This window comes from Orcinus orca, chromosome 13, assembly GCF_937001465.1.
Source record: "Orcinus orca chromosome 13, mOrcOrc1.1, whole genome shotgun sequence".
NCBI lineage: Eukaryota > Metazoa > Chordata > Mammalia > Artiodactyla > Delphinidae > Orcinus > Orcinus orca.
Genome location: NC_064571.1, coordinates 9207930 through 9222275, shown reverse-complemented (window position 1 = coordinate 9222275; position 14346 = coordinate 9207930). Strand labels below are relative to the sequence as shown.

Sequence of the window (14346 nt, the reverse complement as noted above, 5' to 3'; positions counted from 1 at the left end):
TAAGCAAAAGGATCAGCAAAGAAAAAAAAACAGAAGATAGAAAAATGCAGAGACAAACAGAGACAAATGAGAGGCAGGGATGGGAAAGAAATAAGAGGGAGAAGCGGAGAGAGGCAGAGAGCAGAGAGTGAAAAGGTGAGGAAAGAGCAATACTCACCAAAGAGACAGGAGGAGGCGCCGGGAGGAAGAGCTTTCCTCACCAGCATGTTTTGTGTCAGAAAAGCAGCAAACTGCGCTGGAATGAATCAGAAAGAATTACAGAATCACAGCCAGCCAGAGAAAGGAGAAAAAGAGAAGGAGTAAGAAAAAGGTATGAAAATGTTCTGGAAAATGGCCAACAGGGGCTTTTTCTGGAATTACCGCAAGGGTTTGAAACCTGACTCTGCCATTTAGCAGCACCATGGAATCATCCATAAACGGAAGGTAATAAACGCACCTGCCTCATGGGGCCACTGCCCACATTCCACGAGCAACAGCAAGCCAAGTGCCAAGAAGAGGGCGAGGCACGCAGTGAGGGCCCATGACCACGAGCTGTTCTCACTGCCCCACCTACGAGCTCTGCCGAAACCAGGCTGCTGTGCTGCGGCTCTCCTCCGTGATGCTCTGGGTCCCATTTCGAACCTGGTGCACCAGTCAGCCTTCCAGAAAACCTTACAGTCTCCACTAATTATTGGCAAACTGCTGGCTCTCTCTTCATCAAAAGCCCAAGAAGACAACGCCCACTTGGAACCTGGCTCTGGCCACCACTGAAGAGGATGCAGGTCATGCGTGGACCCTAGGGGCCTGGCCTCCTTTTCGTCTTCAGCGACCCACTCACACTTCTGCTCCCTGTTAGCACCACTATACGGGCAACCTCGTAAGAGGCCTGGGTCTAAGTCCTGATCCTTTGGCTCCACTAAAAGAAACACAGGGGAAGAGAGCAGAGGAGCCTCCTGTCTCCTGCACGTCTCTCTACTTGACAGCCAGCTCTGGCTGCTGCCTCTGCCCAGGCACCTGAGACCCTCAGATGATACACGCTCCTGGATACATCACCAAACACCAATGCCCAAGAGACCTCGCCTCAGGGCTGCCCAACTGGATCAAAGTGGGCCAGGGGTAGAGCCACTGCTGCTCCCCTCCCCACCCACTGAACACGCCTTTTCCACAGCTTCTTACATTGTGCTGACTGTTCTCCAAACTCTAATTTCAACCAAACAAATGTTTCCCAGACTAATCGAAAACCTATCTGCAGAGACTCCTGAAAAACTTCACTGGAAGTCCCAGTGTGGGAATCTTAACTCTTCAAGGGCAAAACAAAGGGCGGGCACGACACCAGTGCAGTTGCCCTAGAATCTGATGAGCACGGCCAATCCCCTTGTCTGCGGGACCCGAAGAGCTCCCTGACTGCAGGAGAGGCTGGGCAGGGCCCGGAGTTGGTAAACAATTTGAGGCCGATATACGTGTAGTCAGCTCATAAAGCCTAACACCAAGCCGACGCTGTAATTAGTGGAGCTATACAGTCACACTAATGTCACCTTTTGTGATATTTTACCCTTGAAAACAGCCCTTAGTATTTATTTCAACCTAATTTTGCCTGGACAGAAATGTCGGGAAAAAGCCGCAGATGCCAATACTTTCCAACTGCCACATGGCGTCAACTGCAGAAGACAGAACCCAAGAGAGGCCACCGGGCCAGGCAGCTATACCTTGAGCCTGTTTGTGGGTCAGCACAGCCTCTGTCCGCTGCACGTGTCTCTTCAGCAGCTGAGTGCTTCCGATCTGACTGGACTTCTGGGCAGAGGCCACTGTGGTCACCTTGGTCTTGGGACTGGAGGTGGGGCTACTGGACACACTGGAGAGATCCTGAGTAGATTAAGAAGGACAAGGTCCAAGCCAATGTCATCCAGATTGACTGTCAATCGTCAAGTCCCCCTGGAATTCCCTGGTCAGGAATTCCCCTCGTAGGAACTCACAGGCCCACCAAGGCCAACAGGCATCCCCAGGCAGCGAAGGAACCAACTCTTCAGTCCCCATTTCCCAGCAAAAGTACTCCCTCCCTTTCCGCATTACCTCCGAGCCTGAGGGTGAGGCAGGTAGCTTGGCAGCTGGTGACGCAGGTCGACTGCCCCGCTCAGAGACCTCAAAGGCCAGGTCTCTGCGGGCCACGTCCCGGGGCTTCTTCTTCTTCTCAGCATCTTGATCCCGAGGCTCAGAGCCCACGTGCCCCTCCGCGTGAGTGAGCACTCCAGTCAGGAAGTCCACAATCTCATCCTAGTGTAAAGAGGGGCCGAGGCCTCTGAGTCCTTGTCTGGAGAACAGGAACCACTCCAACAGTCCCGACTAAAATCGATTCACCTCAGCTTTGATGTCAGCGTGCCGGTCCCTCCTACCACACAAAGCCTGGCTCAAACCCCAGCCGCAGCCAAGGACCAGCAGAAGCCTGCGCCCTGCACCCGTGAGGCAGTACTCTGGGGTGGTCACGATTCACCACTCCCCCAATGAACCCTTCCTCCCCTAATGCTCGCTCGTGTCTTAGATCATTACTCTCCTTTCCCCCTCTCTCTTTCCCCCTTTCCTTTGCTGATGATTTAGGCCCAACAGAGGCCACAGTGGATACCCATCCTCCTTAGTCAACAGGCTGCTGCCAACAAGACCGAGCCTAAAAGGTTACAGAAAGGCAAGCCTAGCTGAGAAAACCACATGAAGCTACTGTGTACCTGAATACATCTGTCCACCATGCTCTGAGTCAACCCTTCCGATTTCTTCTTTGCTTTGCTTATTCTAAGAGACAAAAAAGAGGAAATGTTTACTTTCCAAACATTCCACAGCACCATTTCTCTTCTGTGTTGGTTATTCTCTAGACCCATGAAGGAAGACTATGTTAGCCCTCAGGCAGGTCTGCAGCCTCTCTGAACCTCAGTTTCCACATCTGCAAAATGGGGAACCATAACACCTCACTCATGGAGTTAACGGGGATGACACAAAACAACATTTGTAAAGAAACAAAGAGTACATGGAAAGTACCCAGGATGGTATACTTCAGAAGTCCTATACCTATGGCTTCACAGGTATACTCTATCTGATTGCTAAGACCTCATCTCGAGGCACCCCAACACAGACCCAAACCCTGAGACTACTGGGTGCTATTGAAAAGATTACTGGGTGCTATTGAAATGAAATTAGCAGGAGGGAAGGCAAGGTGGCCACAGGTTAGTTCTAAAGGGATGACAGAAACTGACCACAGCTGCTGCATTCTCCTCTTTGAAAGCCAGCCTTAAACACCCTGGCTTCTGATTGGTGGTCTCAGCAGAGAGAGAAACAGGGCACCAAGTGACAGGATGAAGAACTACATTCTGAGCCTCCAAATTCTGAGACCCCGATTTACTGGTTGTAGGTCTCTGACCTCGTGTAACAATGCTCATTTTATGGATGAGGACAGAGTCCCAGAAGTTAAGTATTTTACCCAAGCTTCTTAGCAAGGGAGCCAAGACTAAATTGAGGTCTCCCAGTTCTCAGTCCAATGCTCTTGGCACCATGCAAATATGTCTCATAAGCAGCCTCACAACTAACTCTCACTAAGGGTTATTTCCATTTCTCCCGCTCCCTCACCACGACTCAACACACAGTCTATTCTCCTATAGATAAGAATGTCTGAATTAGCAAGAAAGATAATGTATTTACAAGCAAACATTGCCTTGAGCATCAAAGGGTTAGATTCTAGGTCCACAAGAAGCTGTCAAATGACAAAGGCCAGGAGGACTTCGCCAAAGCATCTCTGGGTAAGAAACTGACAAGAGAGGTGGGAATAGGTACTCGCTTTAAGCTCTCCAGTTAAAGCACACAAATGAAGTTAATATCTAAGACTGAGCATATAAAAAAGGAGACCAGTAAAGGATACAACCTCTTTTTCAGTACATTTCATAAAAACATAACTAAAGGCCCTACAGGCAACCAGCCTTGTAAGAGAAGAATGGCCATCTCAATGACTAAAGATGCCCTCCTGAAATCCTCTCCAGGGCTTCCCTGGTGGCACAGTGGTTAAGAATCCACCTGCCAATGCAGGGGACATGGGTTTGAGCCCTGGTCCGGGAAGATTTCACATGCTGCGGAATCTACTGAGCCCGCGTGCCTAGAGCCCGTGCTCTGCAACAAGAGAAGCCACCAGAATGAGAAGCCCGCGCACCTCAACGAAGAGTAGCCCCTGCTCGCCACAACTAGAGAAAACCCGCGTGCAGCAACAAAGACCCAACGCAGACAAAAATAAAATAAATTAAAAAATAAATAAATTTAAAATCCTCTCCAAACTTTGGCTGTTTATAGAAGAAATGCCTACCCAAGTGAAAGCACAATGGCCAAGACGATAATTACAACATCTTAAAAGTATTTTCTCCCCACAAGATGACTGCTAACTACAAAGAGAAAAATAGGAACTTTACAATAGAGAAACCTGGCAGATGCTTCCTTGATCAAAGTTAACATCACCAGTAATAAGACACATCAACACCATGTAGCCCCTGAGGGGTGCACTGAGGGCACATCAGCTCCATAGCATTCCTGCCAAAAATGTGCGCCCTCAACCTAATCATAAGATAATGTCAAAAACCTAAATTGAGGGACCGTCTACAAAACAGAAGTCTTCAAAAGTGTCGAGGTCATGAAAGACAAAGACAGACTAAGGAACAGTACCAAATGAAAGGAGACTGAGGAGACAGGCAACCAACAGCAATGTGTGATCTGGATTTGAGCCTGGACCAGAAAAGAACGTTAGTGAGATAACTGATGAAATGTGAGCCTGTAGATTAGATAACAGTATCATATCCATGTTAATTTCCTGACTTCGATAATTACACTTTGGTTATATAAGATGTTAACATTTGGGAAATCTGGGTGAACAGTATAGGGAATTTCTTGGTACTAATTTTGCAACTTTTTAGAAATCTGAATTAGTTTAAAAAATTTTTTTTAAGTTTTTTAATGCCCTCTTTTCACTGAACCAGGTTAGCTATAATTACATCACCGCCTGATAAGCATCTCTCCAACATGGCACTCTTGCAGCTCTGGGAGAACCTACCCACCTGAGATTATCATCAGCTCCCCCAACCACCACCAAGCTGTTCTCAGCCCGAATCTTCTCCCGGAAGTCTTCCATGGCTTCAGGGTGACACTGCAGGGAATTCTGACCAATGACAAAGAGGACTGGAGTCTTCATATCCAAGAGGGGATCATCCACATCCTAAAACAGATCCAGGTTTACAGTCAGCCAGTGCATATTCACTGAGTACTGCCCTGGCAAGTATGCTCAAGAGAGTCAGCTGGGCAACTGCAGTCACTGAAGAGCAGCTTGGGCGAGGCATGCACTCCCGTAGGCTCACCTGCCAGTGACCCAGAAATCAGCCACACCCTGCGCTTACCCCTCTGGGGCCATCCACGGTAAGCAGAGGAAACCCAAGGCAGACAACTGCAGTGACGTATTCCATCACCGACACCTGGAAATAATGGCACGGTTTGTCTCAAGGTCAAATGACTTCACTGCAGCTACATCCTACCCAGAATCCTGGGGTGGTCCAGACCCACCAGCCAGTCCCACCTCCTCCCCCACTGTCATGACATAACCCCTAGGTGTACATAACTAGGTTAGGACATAATCCCTAGGTGCACCAGCCATAGTTGCAGCAGTAAGAGCAAAGAACACAAGATGTGCTGTTCTACCAGAAGCCACCACCTAGAGAATTGGGGCCCTCAGCGGACCCCAGAAGAGGGCTGAACCATAGGATGGGAAGTTTAATACTTGCATCCTGGCAATTTGCGAGGCTAGAATCCTCCCTTTTCCCTCCACTAATAACAAATGCAATCAGGAGAACATAAATGTTGCTCTTTTCCCTTATGTGAAGAAAATCTCTCCCTTTTGAACTTGATAGCTCCCAGACACCCCAAATTTCTTAGAGCAGTCGCTGACAGGGTACTGCCATCCTTGGGACCAGGGAGTACCGGGAGATAGCCTTCTTCCTCTCACGCCCCTAGATGTCACCTACACTACATGAAGCAGCACAGACTTTGCTTACTTGATCCACTTGAGAATTGGGGCTTTGGACAGGTCGGAGGCACTTATACAAACTAATATACATGCAAGTGTATGTAAAATAAGAAAAGGTTCTCTGATGACTTGGAAAGGGAAAGAACAGGAACACAACATCAAATTACAGAGCTATTAAAATTTTTGCTGGCCACAATTATTGTTTTGTTTTGTTTTGTTTAGGTGGGAGAATGGTACTTATGTCTAGGGGGAGAAAGAAAAAAAATTTTTCAGAGATACATGCTGAAATATATATATATATATATATATATATAAACGCAATGATATGATATTTGAGATTTTCTTCAAAATAATTGGAGGAGACTGAAAGTAGGCAGAGGTAAGATGAAAAAAGCTTGGCCATGAGCTGATCACTGGCAAAGCTGGGTGAGGGGCCCAAGGGGTTTATTATACTAGTGTATCCTCCCTTTGAATTTCTGCTTTTTCCACAATAAAGTTAAAAAGTAAGGTTTGTAGGCAAAGCATCTAGCACAGTGCTCTGGAACACTGCAAAGCGCTCAACAGTCACTATCATCGCGCTGGGCAGCAGCAGGAGTAGCAGCAGCAGTCTATCTCAGGACAACCTCCAAATAAGATGGGGATTACTTACGTGACAGGCCACCAAGGCTCCTGTATTCCAGCCAATCAAGATAATGGGTTTGTGCGGGAAATGGCTGTGAATCTTTGTGGGAAGAGAAAGAAGACAGTAAGACTGGAGGCCACAGATTGGTGCAGAATGTTGGGTGTGCCACAGTGAACTGAAATAGGGACGTTCTCACCTCTAGCACTTTGCTTCGCACTGCCCCAATCATGTGCTCCAGACACTGCAGAACTCCTACTCCACTACCATTGTTCAGCAGATGCGTGGCAACAGGGATGACCTAAAGGAAAGAGTGGCAGCCATGAGAGCAGAGCTAAGTTTCAAATCTCCTCTCAAGTCTGCTTAACCTACCTAAATCCCTTCAACCTCGGATAAGCACCATTGGCATTCTAGACAAAAAGAGACTTGGGGGACGCTCCACGTTTAAGTTGACCCGTTTTGACCCCCTTCCTTTCTGTCTGCTCGATCCTCCCCAGGAGGAGTTCCTCCTGCCCAGTACGTACCTTGCCTAAGCAGGACAGCTGAGACTGCCAGAAGCGGTGGCGGCGCGAGGTGGGGAACACGGAGCTGGAGGGCCCGGAGGAGGCAATGAGAATGAGAGGAGAGCCGGGGAGTTTGCTCTAAGGAGAAAGACCCCACCAGAGAGCCAGTGAGTGAGAGGTGCTCCTCCATGGAACCCCAATACCTTTCTTATCCCAACCAATGCTAATTTCCTCAGGAAACTACGTTAAGCACTACACCCAGCCAGTTATTAATGAAAGCAGTTAAACAAGCCATTATCCTCTTGCCAAAGTTCTAAGACTGGATTCTAAAAACAATTTCATGGGCCACAGTTAAGTCCAACTTACTGGTTTGTTATGAGAGAGCACTCCCACAGCGGGGTCCCAGGGCCTCTTCAGTAGGAGGGACAAGGCCTCAGCTCCAGCAGCCCCGGTCTTCGTGTTGGACGACACGAGCATCCGGTCAATCAAGGTAGGGATCTAGAAGCAAGGGAGAGGAAAGACGCTTCCAGCATGAAGTAGGAGACCCCACCACCAGGATCAGGTGGGAGGACACAGCCCCACTATGAGCCGAGGAGATTTCAACTACACCTCTCAAACTTTCCTCACGAGAGAAAGTACAAATCAGTGCATGGCTGAAAAATATGCCTCCCATCACATTAAAGATAAGTGGATACAGTCCTCTGGAAACCAATCTGGTGACACGCACCAAGAGACTTAAACTTATTCTTATCTCTTTCTTAACAACCTGTGTCAGAAATACACACACACACACACACACACACACACACACACACACACACACACGGGGGCTGGGGGGTAAGCAAAAGACAAATTCACTCTCAATAATAGTCAAAAAGTGGACACAACATAAAGGCATATACAAGGAAGTAGTTAAGCAAATTATCTACATAATTAGATATCATGGATTAATTTTAAATATTTAAAACAATTTGTAATAACATAGGGAAATAATTTGCTAAAACGTTAAAGGTAAAACAGAATATATAAAAATTATCTCTGCTCAGAAAAAATACTACAAGAAAATATGCCAAAAGGTTAATAATGAACTTTATGGAGTTATGAATTTTTTTCCTTTTCAGACATCTGTGTTTTCTGAATTTCCTCAGTGAACACCAGTTGATTTTATAAATTAAAAACAAAACTCTGCACTTACTTCTAGAATACTGCCTTCAAACTGTGGTGTGTTAAAAAAATATGTTATTGTGCCCCAAATAATATATCCTACTATACTGTGTATACAGCTGACCCTTGAACAACACGGGGTTGGATGCCAACCCCCCATTCAGTCAAAAAGCTGTGTATAACTTTACAGTTGGCCCTACGTATCAGTGGTTCCACATTACACCATTATGATTTACCAAAAATGTGACCTCACAGATGTGTAAATATAGGTTTCAGACATGCTGATGCTTACACTGAGAAGAATTATCTGTGTGAATCCCATACTACCCACAAGAGGTCAAAATGACCTAGGGGAAAGGAAAGATTTTTAACTGCTAGAGGTAGTTTTCAGAAAAATAAACTTTTTGAGAAACTGGAGAATAAAAACTACTACAGTGATGCAGGCTGTAAAAGGTCAGTCCACAGCTAACATCGTACTCAACAGTGAAAACCTGAAAGCTTTTCCTCTAAGATCAGGAACAAGACAAGGATGCCCACTCACACCACTTTTATTCAGCACAGTATTGGAAGTCCAAGCTAGAACGATTAGGCAAGAAAAAGAAAGGAAAGGCATCCTTTCCGTTAGATTTAGAAAGAAGTAAAACTGTCACTATTTGTAGATGACATCATATTATATAGAGCAAACCCTAGACTCCACCAAAAACAACCATTAGAATAAACGAATTCAGTGAAGTTGCAGGATACAAAATCAATATACAAAAATCTGCTGCATTTCTATACACTAATAGAGAAATTAAGAAAACTTTCTCGTTTACAACAGCATCAAAAAGAATAAAATACCTAGGATTAAATTTAACCAAGGAGGTGAAAGACCTGTACACTGAAATCTGTAAGACATTAATGAAAGAAACTAAGACACAAATAAATGGAAAGATATTCTGTGCTCACAGACTGGAAAAAGTAATATTGTTAAAATGTCCATACCACCCAAAGCAATCTACTGTACAAATTCAATGCAATCCCTATCAAAATTCCAGTGGCATTTTTCACAGAAATAGAACAAACAATCCTAAAATTTGTATGGAACCACAAAAGACCCTGAATAGCCAAAGCAATCTTGAGAACAAAGAACAAGGCTGGAGGCATCATGCTTCTTGATTGCAAACTATTTTACAAAGTTGTAGTAATCAAAACAGCATGGCATTGGCATAAAAACAGAATCACAGATGAATGGAACAGAATAGAGAGCCTAGAAATAAACACATGCATATATGGTCAATTAATTTACAACAAAGGAGCCAAGAACTTACAGTGGGGAAAGGACAGTCTCTTCAATAAATGGTGTTGGGAAAACTGAACAGCTACATGCAAAAGAATGAAACTGGACCACTGTATTACATCCTACACAAAAATTAACTCAGAAAGGATTAAAGACTTGAATGAAGATCTGAAACCATAAAACTCCTAGAAGAAAACAGGCAGTAAGCTCTTTGACATTAGTCTTGGCAATGATTTTTTTGGATCTGACACCAAAAGTAAAGGCAGCAAAAGCAAAAATAAACAAGTGGGACTACAAACTAAAAAGCTTCTGCATAGCAAAGGAAAACATCAACAAAATGAAAAAGCAACCTATTGAATGGGAGAAAATATTTGCAAATCATGTAGCTGATAAGGGGTTAATATTCAAAACATATGAAGAACTCATGCAACTCAACATCAACAAAATAAACAATCTGGTTAAAAAATGGGCAGATCTGAATAGACATTTTTCCAAAGAAGATATACAGATGACCAACAGGTACACGAAAAGATGCTCAACATTATTAATCATAAGGGAAATACAAATCAAAACCAAAATGAGATATCATCTCACACCTGTTAGAATGGCTATTATCAAAAAGACAAGCATTAACAAATTTTGGCAAGGATGTGGAGAAAAGGGAACCCCTGTGCACGTTGGTGAGAATGTAAATTGGTGCAGCTACTACAAAAATCAGTAAGGATGTTCCTCAAAAAATTAAAAACAGAACTATCATATGATCCAGCAATTCCACTTCCGTGTATTTATCTGAAGAAAACAACAATAACTCAAAAAGATATATACACCCCCATGTTCACTGCAGCATTAAGTACAATAGGCAAGATATGGAAACAACCTAAGTGTCCACTGATGGATGATGGATAAAGAAAATGTGGCGTATGTATATATGCCACGTTTTCTACACACACACACACACACACACACACGAATATTATTCAGCCATAAAAAAGAAGGAAATCTTGCCATTTGCGAAAACATGGATGGACCCTGAGGGCACTGTGCTAAGTGAAGTTAAGTCAGACAGGGAAACATAAATACCGTATGATCTCACTTGTATGCGGAATCTAAAGAAAAACAAAACAAAAAACCAAACTCATAGATACAAAGAACAGACTGGTGGTTGCCAGAGGGAGGGGGTGGAGGATAGTGAAATGGGTAAAAGGGATCAAAAAGTACAAAATAAATTAAGCCATGGAATGTAACGTACAGCATGGTGACTACAGTTAATAACACTGTATTCCAGATTTGAAAGTTGCTAAGAGAGTAGATCTTAAAAATTCTCATCATAAGAAAAAAAAAAATGTTTGTAACTATGTGTGGTGACATATGTTAACTAGACTTATTGTGGTGATCATCTAGCAATACATACAAATATCAAGTCATTATACTGTATACTTGAAACTAATATAATGCTATATGTCAATTATACCTCAATTAAAATAAAAAATGCAAAGATAGGACAAGAAGATAAGCTGTTCCAGGCAATGATAAGCAAGGACGGTGATCCTAATTTTGAAAGAGCAAGACTAAAAAGGTTTCTGTACAAGAAATGAGGGGAGGGACTTCCCTGGTGGCGCAGTGCTTAAGAATCCGCCTGCCAATGCAGGGGACTCGGGATCAAGCCCTGGTCCGGGAAGATCCCATATACCGCGGAGCAACTAGGCTGAAGCCTACACGCCTAGAGCCCGTGCTCCGCAACAAGAGAAGCCACCGCAATGAGAAGCCCGCGCACCGCAACGAAGAGTAGCTCCTGCTCGCTGCAACTAGAGAAAGCCTGCGCGCAGCAATGAAGACCCAATGCAGCCAAAAATAAATAAATAAATAAATTTTATAAAACAAAAGAAATGAGGGGAATATAACCATGCGACTTTCTCAGTTTAATTCAGGAAACAAATGTTTACGCAACCCAACACTGCTGTTACAAGACACCAGCCTAGTGCTTACTGCGAAGGAATTTAATCTACAAGGGTTAATGAAGACAAGCACACAAACAACAAAAGAGGAGGGGCTGATAAGTGCCATAAAGAAAAATGAGCCTCACACTATGATTCAAACCATCTAACAGAGAAGAGGGAAGCAAGCAGGCAATTTTCATCTGAAGATGCAGCATGTGAAGTGAGATGCACTCTGAAGAATTCTAACAGAAGACGGGGGAAAGCCTTCTAATCAGAGACACCAGATATAAGCAAGAAAGAACAGGGCTTATTCTGGGCACAGATAGCCTGAAGTCGAGAATTTGGGCAAGGAAGTAGGAGGACGAGGACGTAAGGCTAGTAACAAAGGCTAGGGCCCAACTGCAAAGGATCTTCACCCTAAACTGGCCATTTCTTGTAACTTACTTTGTCACTGTGAGCCACTCAACACCTTGAGGTAGAGGATCTGACTGAATTAGACTTTAAAAGCTTTTATCTGGCAGTAATAAGAGTACACCTCTCAAATGACAAAGCCTTGAAACTCACTTTCTGTAAATAAGAATACTTAGAAATAATTAATCAATAACCAACTTCTCTGCTTGGAGCCAGGCAGACCAAGCATCCCTGGTCTCTCCAGCACTGCATCTCTCTCAGCAGACAATGAAGAGGCTAGGGTCTATACCTTCTCTGCTCCCCTTACAATAGGTCTGGTGGTGAAAGTAGCTGGGCCAAGAGCACGATCCCATCCACCTGCATTTTCATCCAGCAGGAACATTAGAAGTTGTGGGAAACAACCTAAGTATTTGCTGTGAATCTGAGAGTCGTGGGAACATAAGAGCCTGAAGGGAGACGAACCACTGAGAGCAGAGCCTCAAGCGGACCGCGGCTCACAGTCTGGGACCCTGCTGACTGTGTGTCCTCTGCCATTCCAGCTAACCTACACCATGACCTAGAAGCAGGGCTGGGCAGCATGCACTGTGCACACCTGTGGAGTCCCGCCAGTGGTCCATCATGTTCAATAAACCTGAACACCACTTCATTCACATGCGAACATCCAGACAGTGACTTCAGTGCGGGAGCAGGGCAAACTTCTTTACGAGGGAAATGACCTCCAAGGCATACTGGCCATGCAATGTAAGGCAGAGAAGTGGGCTCTGGGCACTACTAATACTCATCCCTTAGGGGATATTCACCAATGCCGTACTCTTCCCATAGGTAGAATGCTGTGGAGAACATTTAAAATGCCTGAAATACTCACAAGCCACTGTTCTCGGCCAGGGGCCTGTCGTGGCTCCACACCCACCCTGTGCCCATGCCTGCCCCCTATTCACCTCCCGGGCCAGGGTCTCCACTGCAGAGGGGCAGCACAGGGGGAATTCTGGGACTATCTTTTCTTTTGTCTCTTTCTCCACTAGAAAATAAGCTCCATCAGAGTAGACAGCATTTCTGTCTTGCTCATCCCAGCGCCTGGCACATTATAGGCACAAAATAGTTGAATGTATAAATTAATGTCAAATTTCCTACCATGCATTTCATTAACGCATCTGGTCCTGAGTTTTGTTTTATTTCCACACTAAGCCAGTCTTCTTTTGCTTACAAACAAACTCGGCAACCTTCAAGTAACAAACAGGCAGGAAACAGTAAGTCTGGAAATTGGGGGAATATGGCTGGGGAAAGCTGTTGGCCAGGTAAATTATAGCAACAAAGCAGGCCAGCTTCCTGCAAAGGAGAAGAAAACCACTTAAAAAAAAAAGGTGAAGAACTGAAGTAATCCAAGTTGCCTGAGGCCATTCTGTATTGGAGCAAAACACTAAAAATGATGGTAGCACTTATAAATCATTAACAGTTACTGTGGGTTTCCTATGTGCCAAACTTTGTGGCAAGCATTCTATCTCGATTAATGAATTTTCACAAAAATCCTAGATAGGTATTAGTATCAGCCATTTTTTTAGAGATGAGGAAATTGAGACACTAATCCAAGACTACACAGCTAATTAGTAATCAAGATGAGATCAGCCAGGCAGTCTGCCCCCAGAACCTGTACTCCAATCACACCGAACACAGCCCAGTGCAGTAACTGCAACCAAAATAAAGTGCAATCATGAAGAAAAACAGTGTAACTTTGTGCAATACCGTCTAAGTAAGAAAGCAGGGAAAGTTAACGATACGCTTTATAAAGAGTGATTGAAGTGCAAGTGTTGCTACCGAAGGCTCATCATGATGAGGAGAGACCGAGGCATCACATCACGGCGCTCCCTGCTCCGGAACACCTCCCCACGCGCACCCCCACACTCTCAGCACCACGGGTCTGCTTCCTGCCCCCACCTCAACACCCCTCCCTGGTAAACCCCTCATCTTCTCCTTTCTCACCTCACCTCAGACCACAAGCTGCAGGGCTGCAGAGGCTAAACATGTTCTCTGGTTTTCAGGAGGGCTAGAGACATTTACGCCTGGTGAAAACACGAAATGATACCATGGCTCTTATTTTTGATAACAAACCTGTTAGCTTCAGTCATGCCCTCCAGGCTGACCAGGCAATGACCTCGCCCAACCCCACTTCCTGAACCCACAGCGGAGGCTGGCTACCCCAGGACAGGGCAGACGGCAATCACGGCCTCACCTTCCCTTTCAGTGTCTGCAAAGCATCCAGGTAGGCGGCCAGCATGGGCAGACTCAAGGTCTCCACCAGCGTGGTGTGCAGCCACTGGACCAGCTTGGTGTCCCAGCTCACACTCGCCAGAGCTTGCCGCACTCTCCTCGCACACTTGTCCACGGCAACACGGCGCAGCACTGGCTCGTTACAAGCCTGAGAG

The 14346-nt window shown here is 45.1% G+C and overlaps 1 protein-coding gene across 15 annotated transcripts in view; it reads right to left on the bottom strand.

Annotated features, from left to right (window-relative positions):
- The window catches only part of KANSL3 (KAT8 regulatory NSL complex subunit 3), a 41361-nt gene that overhangs the window by 12201 nt on the left and 14814 nt on the right, over positions 1–14346 (bottom strand). For 9 of the 15 annotated variants that reach the window (XM_012535939.3, XM_004277782.3, XM_049696258.1 and 6 more), the window contains 11 exons: positions 14154–14339; positions 7502–7633; positions 7157–7273; positions 6832–6933; positions 6663–6734; positions 5391–5465; positions 5055–5212; positions 2697–2760; positions 2050–2250; positions 1686–1842; positions 158–235 (listed from right to left, as the gene is read on the bottom strand). In XM_012535939.3, coding sequence (XP_012391393.1) covers positions 158–235; positions 1686–1842; positions 2050–2250; positions 2697–2760; positions 5055–5212; positions 5391–5465; positions 6663–6734; positions 6832–6933; positions 7157–7273; positions 7502–7633; positions 14154–14339 — 1342 coding nt within the window. Of the gene's footprint in view, positions 1–157; positions 236–1685; positions 1843–2049; positions 2251–2696; positions 2761–5054; positions 5213–5390; positions 5466–6662; positions 6735–6831; positions 6934–7156; positions 7274–7501; positions 7634–13057; positions 13147–14153; positions 14340–14346 lie in introns of those variants that run through there. The other 6 variants (XM_004277781.4, XM_033401890.2, XM_033401887.2 and 3 more) reach the window with 3 other exon arrangements.